The sequence below is a fragment of the Colossoma macropomum genome, unplaced genomic scaffold (assembly GCF_904425465.1).
Source record: "Colossoma macropomum unplaced genomic scaffold, Colossoma_macropomum, whole genome shotgun sequence".
In the NCBI taxonomy this organism is placed as follows: Eukaryota; Metazoa; Chordata; class Actinopteri; order Characiformes; family Serrasalmidae; genus Colossoma; species Colossoma macropomum.
In genome coordinates this window covers 22,682,705-22,698,632 of record NW_023494799.1, presented here as the reverse complement: position 1 = coordinate 22,698,632, position 15,928 = coordinate 22,682,705, and the positions used below count along the sequence as shown (strand labels likewise).

Below are 15,928 nucleotides of genomic sequence, written 5' to 3'. Positions count from 1 at the left end.
CACATCCGGCCAATTAGGCTCCTTCACTGCAAGTAGCCCAGCGCAAATGATGTGTGTCTCTCATCTGAGCTGGAAGAGATGGAGCGCTAACACTTCTTTTTTGGGCCATAATACTACGCTAAAATTCACTGCAAAAGCACGGAAAAGAGAAGTGAGTGCCAATATTTCATCACCACCAGCAAGAAAGGCCTGTAACTTCACAATAACAGCTTTTCATAAAGGCACTATTTCAAGCTAATCAGTAAAGCTCAATCATTAAAGAAACATTCGAATAAAAAAGGTTTAATTATAGCTTTACGTCACAAAAACAAATACCCCGCTTCTGTGAGACTAATGCTGCTAATCCCAAGAGAGTTATTTCAACATTATACTGGAAAACAGGAAGATTTCAGTGATCTTGTGATGAAATATAAAATACTCAGTTATTATGCACCTTTAAGTATTCACAAGGTCCCACTTTATATTAAGTGTCTCTAATAACTGTGTAGTTACATGTGAACAACATATGCAACAACAATGTAACTACTAATGATTGAGTCACTCTTACAAATGGAACACAGAAATACACATTATGTAATTACACATGTATAAACAAGGAAGTATGTAATAACTTACATTAAGACATTATTTACACTGTATCTGCCAGTTTTCCTAACATGTAGTTAGTGTTTATGTTGCTAGTGCTGTGACATTGTAACCAGTTTCAACTTTAAACCATTCTGTAACGTGACAGTACAGCAGACGTCCACTTATCTTAACATGTACATTTTATGACATCAGTTAAGTGTTGCATTAACCCCAAAGCAATGTCTATATTACCACTCCATTATTACACTGTACCTATGTAGCAACTACACAGAAACCGTCCACTTATTATAGAGCGTAACTTTAACACTGCACTACCGGAAAGTTCCTGTGAAGTTGTTATGTAGGTACAGTGTAATTACAGAATGGTATTAATATGTGATGTCGTTAGGTTACCATGTTACAACACAGTTATAATACAGTAATTATGCAATGTAAACCATACTTTAACTGCTGGAAAAGACATCTGATTTGTAGTGTATCAAAAAGATACACTTGTGTAATTACACAAGGCAAAGCTAAAGGTGATACACATGTGTAATTACATAGGCTATACTTCTGTAATCCACCTGTAACATTGGCTAAATCATAAATCGTTAGTGTTGTTGCATGTGTTATTCATGTGTAACTATACAGTTATTAGAGACACTTAATACAAAGTGGGACCAACTCTTCTGGTCCTAGTGCACTGCTCTTCTCAGGTCCATCACTTTTCAATTACCAGGATGCCCTGCATTAAAAAAGACCATTAAAACTGCCAAATGCCCCTGGAATCAGTCTTAGAACACCTGGTAAACCATTAGATCCCTTTACACTGTGATATCAACCCACAAGGAAAGCATAAAATATCATGACTGACTACTGGAGACCACCAGGAACCAGCAGAAATGTTTGATTGTTTCTATGATTTGATTAAAATTTGAGCATGATGAGCCTGAAAAGGACAGTTAAACATATCTCTTTTAGCTCTTGCCCTGTTTCAGCATATATAAATGAAGAACACACCCTGCCAATATGGTGGAACGATCCCATAATATGGTGTGACATTTTGATCCAAAGCAATAAGTATTGTTTATTTATCTGCTACAGTATTGCTAAATTTTATGCAATTAGCTATGTATTATGTGAAGTAGCACTGAGCGAACAGTGCTGTGCCTTCACTTTTCCTCACTGGGCTTAATATTACTTACAGAACCTTCAATCTAATCCATTCTGTAATTTCTGTATGTTCTGTACAAACACAATTTTCCCAATACTGTCAGTGTTCTGGTTCAGTCTGCTCTCTTAAAATGAGCTGCTTCCACCACAGGTTCTCCACCCAGAGGTATAACCAAACTTCATATTTTTAAACATTGTGATTTGATCCGCAGCAATAACAGTTCAGTAAGGGACATGAGCAGCAACTAAAAATATCATGTAAAGGAAACCCACTTCAAAATTTCCAAAGATTCAGCAATGACTCCCTCTCCTCCAGTTTTAATGAGGTTTCTCTGTAATGCATTGTAAATTATGCACATAATTAATGTATTTTTGTCACTGGTGGATTTGGCATCGTGAAACAAGCACGTTATCAAAAATGCATAATTAACAAAGTCTATTTTCTCAGCCTTGAGGAGAAAGAGAGAGAGAGAGAGAGAGAGGGAGAGAGAGAGAGAGAGGATGAAAAAGGAGAGAGAGAGAGAAAGTATAAGAGCATAGAGAGAGAGAGAGAGAGAAAGTGAGAAAGAAAGAGAAAGGAGAGACAGAGGAAGAAAAAAACGAAAGAGAGGATGAAAAAAGAGAGAGGAGAGACAGAGGAAGAAAAGAAAGAAATAGAGAGAGAGACAGAATGGAGAGACAGAGGAAGAAAAAAAGAAAGAGAGACAGAGGATGAAAGAGAGAGGAGAGACAGAGGAAGAAAAGAAAGAGAGAGAGAGACAGAATGGATAAAAAGAGGGAGAGAGAAAGAGAAAAAGATAGAGGCATAGAGCCAAAGAGAGAGAGAGGGGGGTGAAAAAAGAGAGAAAGTAAAAGAGCATAGAGAGAGAGAAAGTGAGACAGAGAGAGAAAAAGAGAGGAGAGACAGAGGAAGAAAAGAAAAAAGAGAGCGAAAGGGAGAGAGGATAAAAAGAGGGAGAGAGAGAAAGTGAGAAAGAGAGAAAGAGAGCAGAGAGACAGAGAAAGAAAAGAAAGAAAGAGAAAGACAGCGAGTGGCTAAAAAAGATGGAGAGAGAGTAACAGAGAGCATATTGAGAGAGAAAGTGAGAAACAGAGAGAAAGAAAGAGGACAGATAAAGGAATAAAAGAAATAAAGAGAGAGGGAAAGAGATGACAGTGAAACACAGGGAGAAAAGAAAAGGAAAAAGAGGAAGACTTCTTGTCATTTTTTTCCGTTCTCTGTGGAAGTGCGCTGGCGTTATTTTTTCTCTGGTCTGCTCGGAGCCTCTACTGCCAACTATAGCTAAGAGGGCTATGACATCACACACTATCACACCGTTGAGTGTGATGGTCCCCTTTCACCCTCCTCTCAATGGACAGGACCCCCACAGGACCACCACAGGGCAGGTATTATTTGGTTGGTGGGTCATTCTCAACACTGCAGTGACACTGATGTGGTGATGGTGTGTTACTGTGTGTTGCGCTGGTGCGAGTTGATCAGACAGAGAGGTTTTAAACACTGTGTCCACTCGCTGTCCACTCTATTAGGCACTCCTACCTTGTTGATCCACCACCCAAATAATACCTGCTCTGTGCTGACACTGTATGTCCAAAAATATCCAGACAAACTTATAATAATTGAATTCAAGGTGCACATGAGCCTAAGGTCACCACGCCCAATGCCAAGCGTGGGCTAAAGGGGTATAAAGCCCCCCAGCTTTGGGCTGTGGAGCAGTGGAACTATATATATATATATATATATATATGACCTCGCTCTATAAAAACAAATGTGTTTCACTGTGTGTGTGTGTGTGTATGTGTGTGTGTTGAGATTACTGACCCTCCATTCAGACACCGGCGGAGAGAATAGGAGGCTCCGCCCCCACAGGTGCGCGAGCAGTCACTCCAGGTTCCCCAGGCATCCCACCCTGTGTCCCTCTCCTCATCTGAGCGTGTGGTTCTCGATGACTGCAATAAACACACACAATACAGATATAAATCTCTGACCTCACAATGATTCAGTTCCATTACAGTTACTTCAGTTACATTTCAGTGCATCGTGACTTCAGATGTGTCAATTTATCAGCCCCCATCAATGTTAATGGACCACCACAGGACCACCAGATGTTTTGGGTGATGGTCCATTCTCAACACAGCAGTGGCACTGACATGGTAGTGTGAGTGGCGCCAATATGAGTGTGTCAGACACAGAGTGCAAACTCACTGGCCACTTTATCAGAAACCTCTCTCTTGCAGCTCCACCTTGCTGTAAAGTTAGAGACTGTAGCTCATGTGTTGATGCCCAATTTGTCCTAGTCATCCTGTAGTTCTTCAGTTTCAGACCACTGTTGTCTGGTTATGAAGCTCTGTACAGTACTGTGCAAAAGTCAGTGAGCCCCTTAATTTAATCAATTTCCAGTCAAAACAGCTGATAAAGTACAAATTAGACATTTTTCAGGTGATATTTTTGAGGTGATTAGATTATGAAGAAGAAAGTCAAAGGGAAATAGGTAAAAAGAGTTTCCAAAAAATGAATACAAGCTATAGAGAAAATGGGACTCCTAACAGCCACCTGGAAAACCTGATAGTTCAGGGGTCGGCAACCCAAATATTAAGAAGAGCCATTTTGTCCTTTCCACAAAAATTAAACCATCTTGGGAGCCACAACATTTTATGTCCATTTTATTGTAGTAATATTTTACCATCTTGGCTAAAAATGTCTTTATATGTGCTAATGTCCTATAGACTAAAATATAAACAAAAACACAGATGTACTTTGCTCTGCTTTAAGCTTTAGCTCGGCTATAGCTGCTTTTCTCACATCTCCGACAGGAAACCTTTCCACAAAAGTAGAACAGTTTCTTGTAAAATGTCTCTCAATGTTTGACTTTTTACGAGGCTGAAGTTGTTTCTCATTCACCAGCTTCTTGTTCGAATCTTTCCGTTCCGCCTTAAATGACGCCTGAGCCAGAAAGCAACTGCTGCATCATTTAAGGTGGAATGGAAAAATGTGAACGCGAAGCTGGCAAACGAGGAGCTGACTTCAGTTTCGCAACTTTTTAGTGTTCTACAGTTTCTCGCTGTTGATTAAATGGTTCAGGAAACCAGATGGAGTGATTATAAATACAAATATGTTAATTTGTCTCTAGATTATCAATGTTTGTCTTAAATCTCTCTCTTTGCTGTTTCGTTAGCTACTAGCTAGGTGAGACTGTTATCTGTGTTGCTATGGTGACCAGCAGTCTGTGATGATCTTCAGGGTTAAAGGATGAATTAGCAGTTCTATATTAACTCCAGCGTTTAAGAGCATTTATTGTTAAAACTGTGTTAGAAAGATCAGCAGAGCTTTATTTTACTGCAAAGGAGGATTATTTTATTTTTACCTACAAATCTAATTCTGCTGTGGAGCCGCAACAGGGCAGCCACATATTGCTGACCCCTGTGATGGACCAACAAAACTGCCCCCATCAGATAAACAGCACTTAAAGCTTTCATCTTTGAGAGAGAGGAGAAAATCAAGCTGCTCCAGATTTGAAAAACATCCACAGGTGTTTCTGTCCATCCTTCCATTTTTGCACTGTCCTGTATACCCTGAGCTTCTTCATTAAACTGTTCAGTATGTATATGCTGTTGTCCAGCCACTGGACACTGTCTTTTATCCCCATTCCTGGACCAAGGCAGTGGATAAGCTCCTACCACACAACTCACATCCAAATCTCTCCTTTGAAGGAAAATTTGTATCCACAGATATTATTTATGCAGTCTAGTTCACTTTCTAACAAGCTTTGACCCCCTCCTTCTCTCAGCGTCAGCGGCTAATCCTCACGTCTGGATGCCCTCAAAACCACGGCCTTGAACACGAGCTGGGCATTCCCTCGACTTTCTGACCAACTCCAAATCCCAGCGTCGTCATTCAAGACAGCTCTCCTCCATTTACTCACACTCTGCTGGGTCTAAAGGTCCAGGCACACAAGCTTTTAACAGCAAAATTTTGCAGCTACATATGCTATGTGTGTCAATTGCAAGTATCAACATCGTTTGCAAATTATTAGTAACAATGGACCTTGTACGCAAAACCTTTGAGTGAGCTTCAGAGTTTGTAGCATCAATCATGCATCAGACACTTGTTGGAATAGATGGGTCAGGGGTCGGAAACATGAGGCTCTTTTACTGCCCTGTTGTGGCTCCACAGCAGAATTAGATTTTTGGGTAATAATAAAATAATCCTCCTTTGCAGTAAAATAAAGCTCTGCTGATTGTTCAGCACAGTTTTAACTATAAATGCTCTTAAACACTGGAGTTAATGTAGAACTGCTAATTCACCCTTTAACCCTGAAGGTTGGTGCGCAGACTGCTGGTTACCATAGCAACACAGACAATAATCTCGCCTAGCTAGTAGCTCTCGAAAAGACAAAGAGAAAGATTTATGACGAACTTTGATAATTTGGAGACAAATGGATTGATTTGCATTTATAAGCACTCCATCTGGTTTCCTGATACGTTTAATCTGCAATGAAAAAAGACTTTAAATGGCGCAGCAGTTGCATTCTGGCACCTCGTTCTCCAGAATCGTATAGTGCTCCTTTAACAACAATGGAAACAAGGCACTATTACGGTACTGAAAAAGTGTTTTTTCTTTTCTTCTCTGGTGCCACCTGAGTCAAATCAATTTTGTAAGAAGCAAACTGTAATTTTGTAGTGTGACTGAGTAAAGATTTTTGGTGAATTTGCTTACAAACAATGAGGCAAAGAAAGCAAACGCAGCTTGAAAGCACATTTCAGTAGACTTTTGATGAAGTCCTTGGATCTAAATCTGAGCATAAATTTGAAGTTTCTAGCGAATAGCAAATAAAACGGCAGGGGTGCCACTGTAAACCTTTAATCTGTCCTTGGTGCACCTTTAATCCATCCGGATGATGTTTATAAACTGTATTATACATCAGTATGATGGATATTGTATGATGAACTCCATTACACAGGAGGAGTCTTTCAGTGAGATTTGTAATCGCACCTTTTCTTCTGTATAATGAGAGGAAAAGTGTGTGACGCATCAAAAATCTCGTTTATACTCAAGCATTTACGAAGGGCTTCCAGATTAGGGCTGTTTGTGGTCAGAATTCTTCTGGGAATATTTGCATTTTTCATTTCATTCTGCAAATTTTATGTGCGATAGGGAGGTGTATGGGTGTATGTGTGTATTTTTCCTGTGCTTGCATGCATATCTGAGCTTCTGTATAGCGTGTGATGTAACGCTGTGTGTTCGCAGTGTTTCTGAGTTGGATGAACATGTTGGAAACTGGAGCTCCTTCTACAGCAGCGCTGGTTAAAGAGGCCGTCAGTTACTGCCAATGAAAACAAGCCTGCAACAGAAAGCTCCTCATACACCGCTGAAACCAGCCAGCCCCACAGCAGCCAGGGACTCAACCCGTACTGCTGATCTCTGACCAGCTTCTCTAAATTCCAGCCTTGACCAATACAGCACAAATCACAAGCTTTGTGATATTAGACCAGGAGCAGACCATAACTTTTCCCAACAGCGGATCTTCAACATTATCAAAATCAGAATAAGAATCACTTAGAATCAGAATCAAACCAGGACCCGAACCAGAATCAGGATCTGAATCATGATCAGAATTAGAACTATACCAAGAATCAAATTTAGATTAATTTTCAGATTAAGATTCAGATTCATATTCAGATTCAGAATCAAAATGTGAATCAGAATCAAGACCAGAATCTTAAACAGAATCAAAGCTGGAATTAGACTGAGAATCAGAATTGGCATTAGAATGGCAATCAGAATGTGAATCACAGTCAGAATCAGAAACAGAAACAAACAAAACATGAAACTGGATTTGGAATTTGAATCTCAAACAGAATCAGAATCCCAATAATTCAATCAGAATGCTAATGATAACCAGAATAAGAATGTGAACCACAATCAGAATTAGAATCAGAATCATAACCAGAATCAAGTTAAGAATCAGAAACAGAATGAAAACCAAAACATGAACCAGAATCAGATTTAGAATGAGAATCAGAACCTGAATTAGAGCTGGAATTAGAATGATAATCAGAATGTGAACCACAGTCAGAATCAGAACCAGAATCAAGACCTGAACGCAAAAAATCAGAACAATAATGACAACTAGTCAGAATGTGAACCACAGTCATAATCAGAACAAGAATTAAGACCAAAAACAGAAACAAAAACAGAACCTTAACCGGATTTGTAATTAGAATCTGAAACTGAATTAGAAACACAATAAAATCAGAACAATAATGATAACCAAAGTCAGAATGTGAATCACAATCAGAATCAGAACCAAAATTAAGATCAAAACTAGAGCATGAACTAGATTTGGAATTAGAATCTAAAACAGAATCAGAACGCTAATCAAAACAGAATGATAGCAATCACCAGAATTAGAAAGCAAACCACAATCAGAATTAGAACCAGAAACAGAAAAAGAATCAGAATCATGTACTCATACAGTATACTTATGTATATTGTACTCATATTCTTTAATCTATTGATTTTATGTTGCTCATTTGCTGTTTTATATCATGTAATACTGTATAAAAGGTGTGATATATAAACATGTTGAGTAAATGACCAATACAGTACAAACAGTAAAGAAACAGATTTGAATCAATACAGTATACAGCCCCAAACATACACATATCCATTATCTAAACTAACTTAAACTAAGCTGGACCCTGTCTGCTCTCATACTGTCCCATTGAGGGAGATGAACTGACCGGAACTCAGACGGGACAGCAGCAGTTGTTAACAACAGTTTAGCACCGTGTTTATGTTCAGTTTGTGACGTTACACACTCATGTGTGATTCTCCATAATTTCAGATGTGCCGTTTTCCAAACGCAGCTATTCTCTGCGTTTGGAGGTTCTGATCTCACTGTTTACCGACTGCAAAACACACAAATCATTTAAAGGTTTTAAATGCAGCTCTTTATGTCATTGTGTGTTTGTTCTGGGGTTCGGAGCTCTAAGCTCTCAGTTCATAGGGTGTTTGAGAAAACCCAGCACTGCAGCTTTGTTGTTGTAAAGTCACTGATTGCAGCTTAGCTGAAGGCACTTCTGAGTCAACCTCAATTACAGAACGGATAGCGAAATCTGTAAGACTGCAGAGAGAGTCTACCAGTCAAAAGCTCTTGACTGAATATATGTTTTCCATAATATTAACAATATTATGATTTTCATCATTATCAAAATCAGAATCACTTGGAGTCAAAGAATTCAATTCAGATTACGATTCAGATTCATATTCAGATTCAGAATCAAGAATCAAAATCTGAATCAGAATCAAAACCATAATCGGAAACAGAATCAAACAAATTAGAATGTGAATAAGAATTAAAATTGGATTTTGAATGATACTCAGAATGTGAAATACAGTCAGAATCAGAACCAGAATCTGAAACAAAACAAACAGAAAAAAACTAGAAACTGAACTGGATTTGGAATTAGAATCTCAAACAGAATCAGAATCCCAATAAAATCAGAATGGTAATGATAATCAGAATCAGAATCAGAATGTGAACCTCAATCCTAATTAGAATTAGAAAACCAGAACCAGAACATGAAACGGAATCAGATTTAGAATGAGAATCAGAATTGGAATTAGAATGATAATCAGAATGTGGAAAATCTAAAATAGAATATAGTTTGGATTTGTTTGGCACATTTTGGTTACTGCATTCAGTATGTGTTTAAAATATCCCATCTAATAATTGAGTTTGTAACATTTCCTTAGAAAATTAGTGATCAAAATAATGGGATGCTCTGGAGCAGCTGCACATGAGCCTAAGGTCACTATGCCCAATGCCAAGCATGGGCTAGAGGGGTATAAAGCCCCCCAGCACTGGGCTGTGGAGCAGTAGAACTGTGTTCTCTGGAGTGATGGAGCTCCATCCAACACCTTTGGGGAGAGTTGGAGTGATCCAGAACTGACCATCCAACATCAGTACCTGACCTCACTAATACTCAATCAAATCCTCACAGCAATGCTCCAATATCTAGTGTAAAGCCTTCCCAGAAGAGTAGAGGCTGTTACTGCAACAAAGACAGACAAACTCACTATTAACACTCTTAATTTCAGAAGAAACACTGCATGTCTACAAAAAGATATTACAGTTTTAATATCTTCACTATTTTTCTTAAGCATGGAAGATTGTAAAAACAAGGAAAGCTCTTCTTCTTGGAGTCTCCAAACTTTTGCCTTGTGCTCTGAAGGTATTCTGTTGGCAAAACACTAAAGCCAAGGTGAAAAGTTAAGTGCTGGTTCTGGAAAGCAGCCCTGCTTTGACAGCACAGTGCCACTTCTAAAAGCCATATGAAGTATAAAACACAGTGTCAGGAGCTGCCTGGTAAATTTTCTCCCTCTGAACACTTTCATTAAGGTGTAGCCCCTGCAGGCCGGCCTGTGCAGCGGCCAGACAGAGCAAATATGCCGGACAGATACAAGCACAATTTAAAAAAGCCCACAACTCTCAGGAGGAGCCATTAAGTAACACTGAGGAGAATCCAGTGAGAAACTGAGAAAACGAAAGGAAAGACAGACACATGGAGAGATAAAGCGCCATTCTTTTTAGAACAGATATTTTATAACATTGTTTTCGTGAACTGAACTGAAACTGATTAATTCTCTTAATCTTGGTTGTTGTTATTGCCATGTCTAAATATTTTCATGCACAAACAGTAGAAAAAGTGAGAGCACAGAGAAAAAGAGAAAGAGAAACAAAAAAGAAGAGTATTTGCCAACAAAGATGCTGTTGGACTGACCACCCCTGAGTGGTCAGCTTCTTAGACTGAGCTTTGGAGGTGTGTCTGCAGATTTCTTTGAGAAACTGAAAGTGAGTCTCCTGAAAAGAATGGAACTATAATGAAGGTAAAGAGTGACACACTGAGCACTGATAATACACACACACACACACACACATCATCATCTAAACCGCTTATCCTTCTGGGTCACGGTGGGGTGCTGGAGCCTATCCCAGCTGTCACTGGGCAGAAGGCAGGATACACCCTGGATAGGTCGCCAGTCCAAATGATAATATATTCAGTTGTTGAGGCTTCTGGTAAATATGTTGTCTGCTTTTTTCTTGATGCTGAAAAAATAATTTGTCCTTTTTGGATGTTTTAACTGATAATTAAAGAAAAGACTTGTGCACTGTACTGTACAACTGCATACACACGCATACACACGCACGCACACACTGTCATGGCGGCAGAGCTGAACAGACGAGGTGTGTGTGTGTAAAGTGTGTGATAAGCGTCCCAGTGGTCTCTGCTGTTCTCAGTGGGATTTAACCTCCGCTCCCTCTCCCACAGACCACCAGCCACCAGCGGAAATCTATCATCAATCATATCTCCCAGCTCCAGATGTGTGTGTTTGAGAGAAAGAGAGAGAGAGAGAGAGAGAGAGCGACAGCGAGAGAGCGAGAGAGAGTGAGTGTGTGTGTGTGTGTGTGTGGGCGGTAGAGAGATCAACAGGTCCATGAGATTCTCCTCAAAATCTGGCCTGAAAGCTGCAGAGAGCCAAACAACACTTTAACATCTGGATTAACTGGAGAGGAGGAAAATTAGACCAGAGGAATAGAGAAAAAAGGAGAATAGGAGAGGAGAAAAGAGAAAAGGAGAAGAGAAAAGAGGAGAAAGGTGGAGAGGAGAGCAAAGGAGAGGAGAAGAGAGAAAATGAGAGAAGGAAGAAAAGGAGGAGTGGAGAAAAGAGAAGAAAAGAGGAGAAAAAGGATAAAAGATGAGAAAAGAGGAGAATAAAAAACAATGGAGAAAAGAGGAGAGGAGAAAAGAAGAGAAAGAGAGGAGAAAAAGGAGAAAAGAGGAGAGAAGAATAGAAAACAGCAGACGAGCAAAGGAGAGGAGAAGAGAGGAGACGAGAAGGAAGTAAGGGAGAAGAGAAGAGAAGAGAAGAGAAGAGTAGAGAAGAGAAGAGAAGAGTAGAGAAGAGAAGAGATGGAAGCACAGAAGAAGAGAGGAAATGAGAGAAGGATGAAAAGAAGGAGTGGAGAAAAGAGAAGACAAGAGAAGAAAAGAAGAGAAAAGAGGAGAGGATAATAGAAAACAGCAGAAAAGAGCAAATGAGAGGAGAAGAGAGGAGACAAGAGAAAAAAGGAAAGGAGAAGAGGAGTAGAGATGAGATGAGAGGAGAGGAGAGGAAAGAAGAGGAAAAAAGAAGAGAAGATAAATCACAAGAGAAAGTTTTGATGAACACATGAGTCAGTTGTTTCCAGAGGGACTAAATCACCATCAGTGAGCTCTTTATCTACAGAGTTACTCATGTAACTCACAGTGTAGCTCACAGTGTAACTCATAAGCTGTTTTCATTCACACGTTGAGAAAATTTCATGCAAACTCTTCACTCAAAAGTCAACACACATCTCGTGTTCCTCGACATGCAGTTACATCACACTGGCACAACGACAAAAACACTATTCTGTACATCACATGCTCACATTTTTCATTATCACACTAACAACTGCTGGGCTGACTGTTATGAATAATGCTGTACTGCAGGAGTGCACCTGGAGCTTACAGTGGACCAAAATCTGACCATCAGCTTACTCACTGCTTCATGTACTCCCAGAACAGTGCATGACACAAGCACAGCAGCTGTGTATCATGTTTTATAGAGACCAGAAAGTCCTACCAACAGTTGTGTTTTTCTGGATTTGAAATAAAAACAATGACCAAGAGGTCACCTCTCACAGAGCCTGTGAGGGGGCATTTAGTGGGTGATAAGCAATGCCTGCCAGTGGATGGTGAAGCTTTAATTATGAACTGTTTTGAACTTTTGTATTAGACTTTGCTGGAGATGCTTGTGGCAATTTGTGGGGTCCAAGCACTATCTGATTGAAGAGTATTTACAAGAGCTCAATCAATATACATGACTTGGCTGATACTAATGACATGCTGTTTTTATCTTTTTTTAAACAGACTGTTTTTACCCAGTTCTCTCTGCAATTTAGTCATGTCTAGTTCTACCTGCTAATTAGTGCCACTGGGAAACCCAAAGTGTAACTACTTTTTCAACTGTGCAACAGCAATACATAGCTAAACTATCATAATATGAACACTAAATTCTACCAAATTTAAATTAACAGTCAAACCTCACTTTTAACATGAAAATATTTTTTTTTGGAGATGCACAATCATATTGGAATCACATCAGTATCAATTTGAATGATATTTTAAACCTAGATGTTGATGTATTTATAATACTCTGGACTGAAGCCAATCAAAGAGACCAGATCAAGGCCTTCTGAAGGAACTAGCTGGAGCATGTGTAGCAGATTGTGGTTGGAACTAGACTTTGCAGGAAAGTAGATCTCCAGGACCAGGGTTGGTAGCCACAAATGCTATTTAAGGTGGAATTCCACAGATTTTGAAAAATATCTGTATGATTAAGATGTTAAGATATAAACTGAGTGATTTGAGTAGTTTGGTGTGAAACGCCCTGTTCTAGAGAAACTTACTGAGCCAGAATTGTTCACAGTGGTGGTGATAGGAGCAAGATGTCCACCTCTAAAAGCTTCTTCATAGAAAGTTATTACATGAAATGGTTATGAATATGCTGTGTGATGTCTGAAACATTGTTTTATGATATCATTTGGCTTAAAACACATTTTTAATCCATTCATGGTGGAGGTATACGTGCAGGCTGTTGTGAGGCAAAATAGCCTAAATAAAAATGTTTTTCAAGCTTTTCTACAACTTTACTGTTATTGAACTATTACATATTATTATTTTTAAAGCTCAGAAGACACATGTAGGTTTACTGGTGGTTTTGGACAGTAAATAAAATGTCTATATTTGTGTTGTAGTCATGGTGACTCCTGGTTCCTATCACCACCACTGTAAAGAAATGTAAGTCAGTAAGTTTCTCTACAATAAACCATTTGCAATGTGTGTAAATTTTGAAAAAAATGGTGGAATTCCACTTTATGACTGTGAGGTTCTGCTGTTGATGAGTTTAAGAAATGTGACTAATGAACTACAATTGTATCAGTCAGTAAAGCACTGTTTAAAACTTGTCAAAACTATTGGAGTGTAAAATATAAAACTACTGTCAATTATTGGAAATTTTCACTTCTTAAAATTGATATGGGTCACAAAATTTCCATTTACAATCTACATTAGGAAATTATTTTTTAAATATAACCACCCCACCACCTCACGCAATATAGTTCACGTACATTAAACCTGATATTCTGCACTTTACAGTCACAGTTTCATTTCTAACCCAATGTGCTTGCATAGCCCAAGCAACACACATCGTGTCCCTGTCCGATTACTCACAGACTGAGTGTACAGCACTTTGCTGCTGCTTTTCGTTCTCGTTTTCTGCAGCCCTCCCTTAATAAATCAGGAAATGATTTCTCTAACAAGCTGCGACAAACACAAACGGACTGGATTAGCGTAGCCTCATGGAGATCAAAGTCGGAGCCCAGTCAGGCTGTATGGGGTTTCACGTTCAGCCCTGCTCCTCTGAATACAATTATCACACTGTCCTCACCAGCCACGCCAACAGCTTCAAATTAAAGCCAAATGTTTCGAGGTGTTGGGTGAAAAGCGAGGGGTTCTTATAATTCAGCCAGCGTGCAACACTTCATCTCTCAGTGTAAACTCTCACAGCTCTTTCAGTTCCAGCTGGATGGACCAAGAATATCGGCAAGGTGAAGACAACCACCACAAAGTGAACGACTTTCAGAGAGATTCGAGCGCCTTCTTCATATCACACCTAAGAGGAATGTGGTATATGCAATGAATGAGTACAGCACTTAAAATCAATTAAACAGACAAAGAAATGGACAAACTATGTAGCAGTACTTGCAGCCAGCTTGAGGCCTGAACTTTGTCTGTCCTTTTGTCCATGTTTGCAGATAACAGTGTTAGAAATAAAGGTTCTGTGCACCTTATATAAGTTTTTCCAGGTAAAGAACATATTTATAACTTTTCATAACCTAATGTTTTCTAACAGAACAAAAATAAAAGCCTGGAGACGAGACAGGGTGTGTGGAGTTAGTACAACTTAGAAAATCTAATTGCAATGGATTATGATACAATTTTGTTCCCTGACTAAAGGTACTGAGATGTACCCTTGAGGGTTACAATCCAGTGACAAGAGAGGTACTGCCCCAGTGACAGTTTCATAACTTTATTTCTGAGAATATGCTTTGCAAATGTTAGACACCCTACATTTACTTAAATTCAACTAAAAATGTCCAAGTAATTCATTTTTCAGGAGATTAATTTCTGATGAGATTAGATACAAGTTAATCCACTTGCATAAGGAAGTAGAAAGTAAAAAAGTCAAAGAAAAATAAGTGAAAAAACAGGAGTTCAAAAGAACCACCTGGAAGACCTGGTAGACACCAAAACTGCCCCCATCAGATAAACAACACTTAAAGCTTTCATCTTTGAGAGAGAGGACAAAATCAAGCTGCTTCAAATCTGAAAACATCCACAGGTGTTTCTGTCCATCCTTCCACTGTGAGAAGACAACTCAGCACTATGGGTCTGAAAGGATGTGTAGCTGTCAAGAAGCCTCACTGAGAAAAGGAGACAGACACATCAAACAAAGAAGCTGAACAATGGACTGACCACCCCAGAATCCAGACCTCAACATCACTGAATGTGTTTGATTACTTCAGAAAATGATCAACCAACTTCTAAGACTGAACTTTGGAGGTGTGTCTGCAGATTTCTTTGAGAAACTGAAAGTGAGTCTCCTGAAAAGAATGGAAGCTGGAATAAAGTTAACCTTAAATAAATTACAGGTTGGTCTCTGACTTTTGCACTTGACTCTCCCACCTTGCACTGGCTCACTCCAGCTTTGGCTCCACCTACTAATTACTACACACATCTTTGACTCATTTCATGGATGCTAGCTTACATTTAAACCCCTTTGTTTAGCCTTGGACTTTCTTTGGCTGTGTTACTTTGTATTGGTGTTTTTCTGTGTTTGATTCTTGCTTTGTTTACTGTTTTGCTAATGGATTTGTCTGTGATGTTCCCTGCTTGTTTTTTGAACCCATTTTTGTGATGACTATGAGTTTTGGATTCTCCCTAATAAAGTCTGCTTATGAGCCCATTCGTTACCAACTCAAAGCGATTTAGGTAAACATTAGATCTAAGTGGAAACTGGTGCGAATGTGATGTTTCA

At 39.1% G+C, this 15,928-nt stretch overlaps 1 protein-coding gene across 1 annotated transcript in view; it reads right to left on the bottom strand.

Moving 5' to 3' along the window:
- adamtsl3 (ADAMTS-like 3) overlaps window positions 1–15,928 on the bottom strand; it is a 157,300-nt gene that overhangs the window by 41,526 nt on the left and 99,846 nt on the right. Inside the window, exon 4 of the mRNA XM_036585860.1 lies at window positions 3,563–3,690. Coding sequence (XP_036441753.1) covers window positions 3,563–3,690 — 128 coding nt within the window. The remainder of the gene's footprint in view (window positions 1–3,562; window positions 3,691–15,928) is intronic.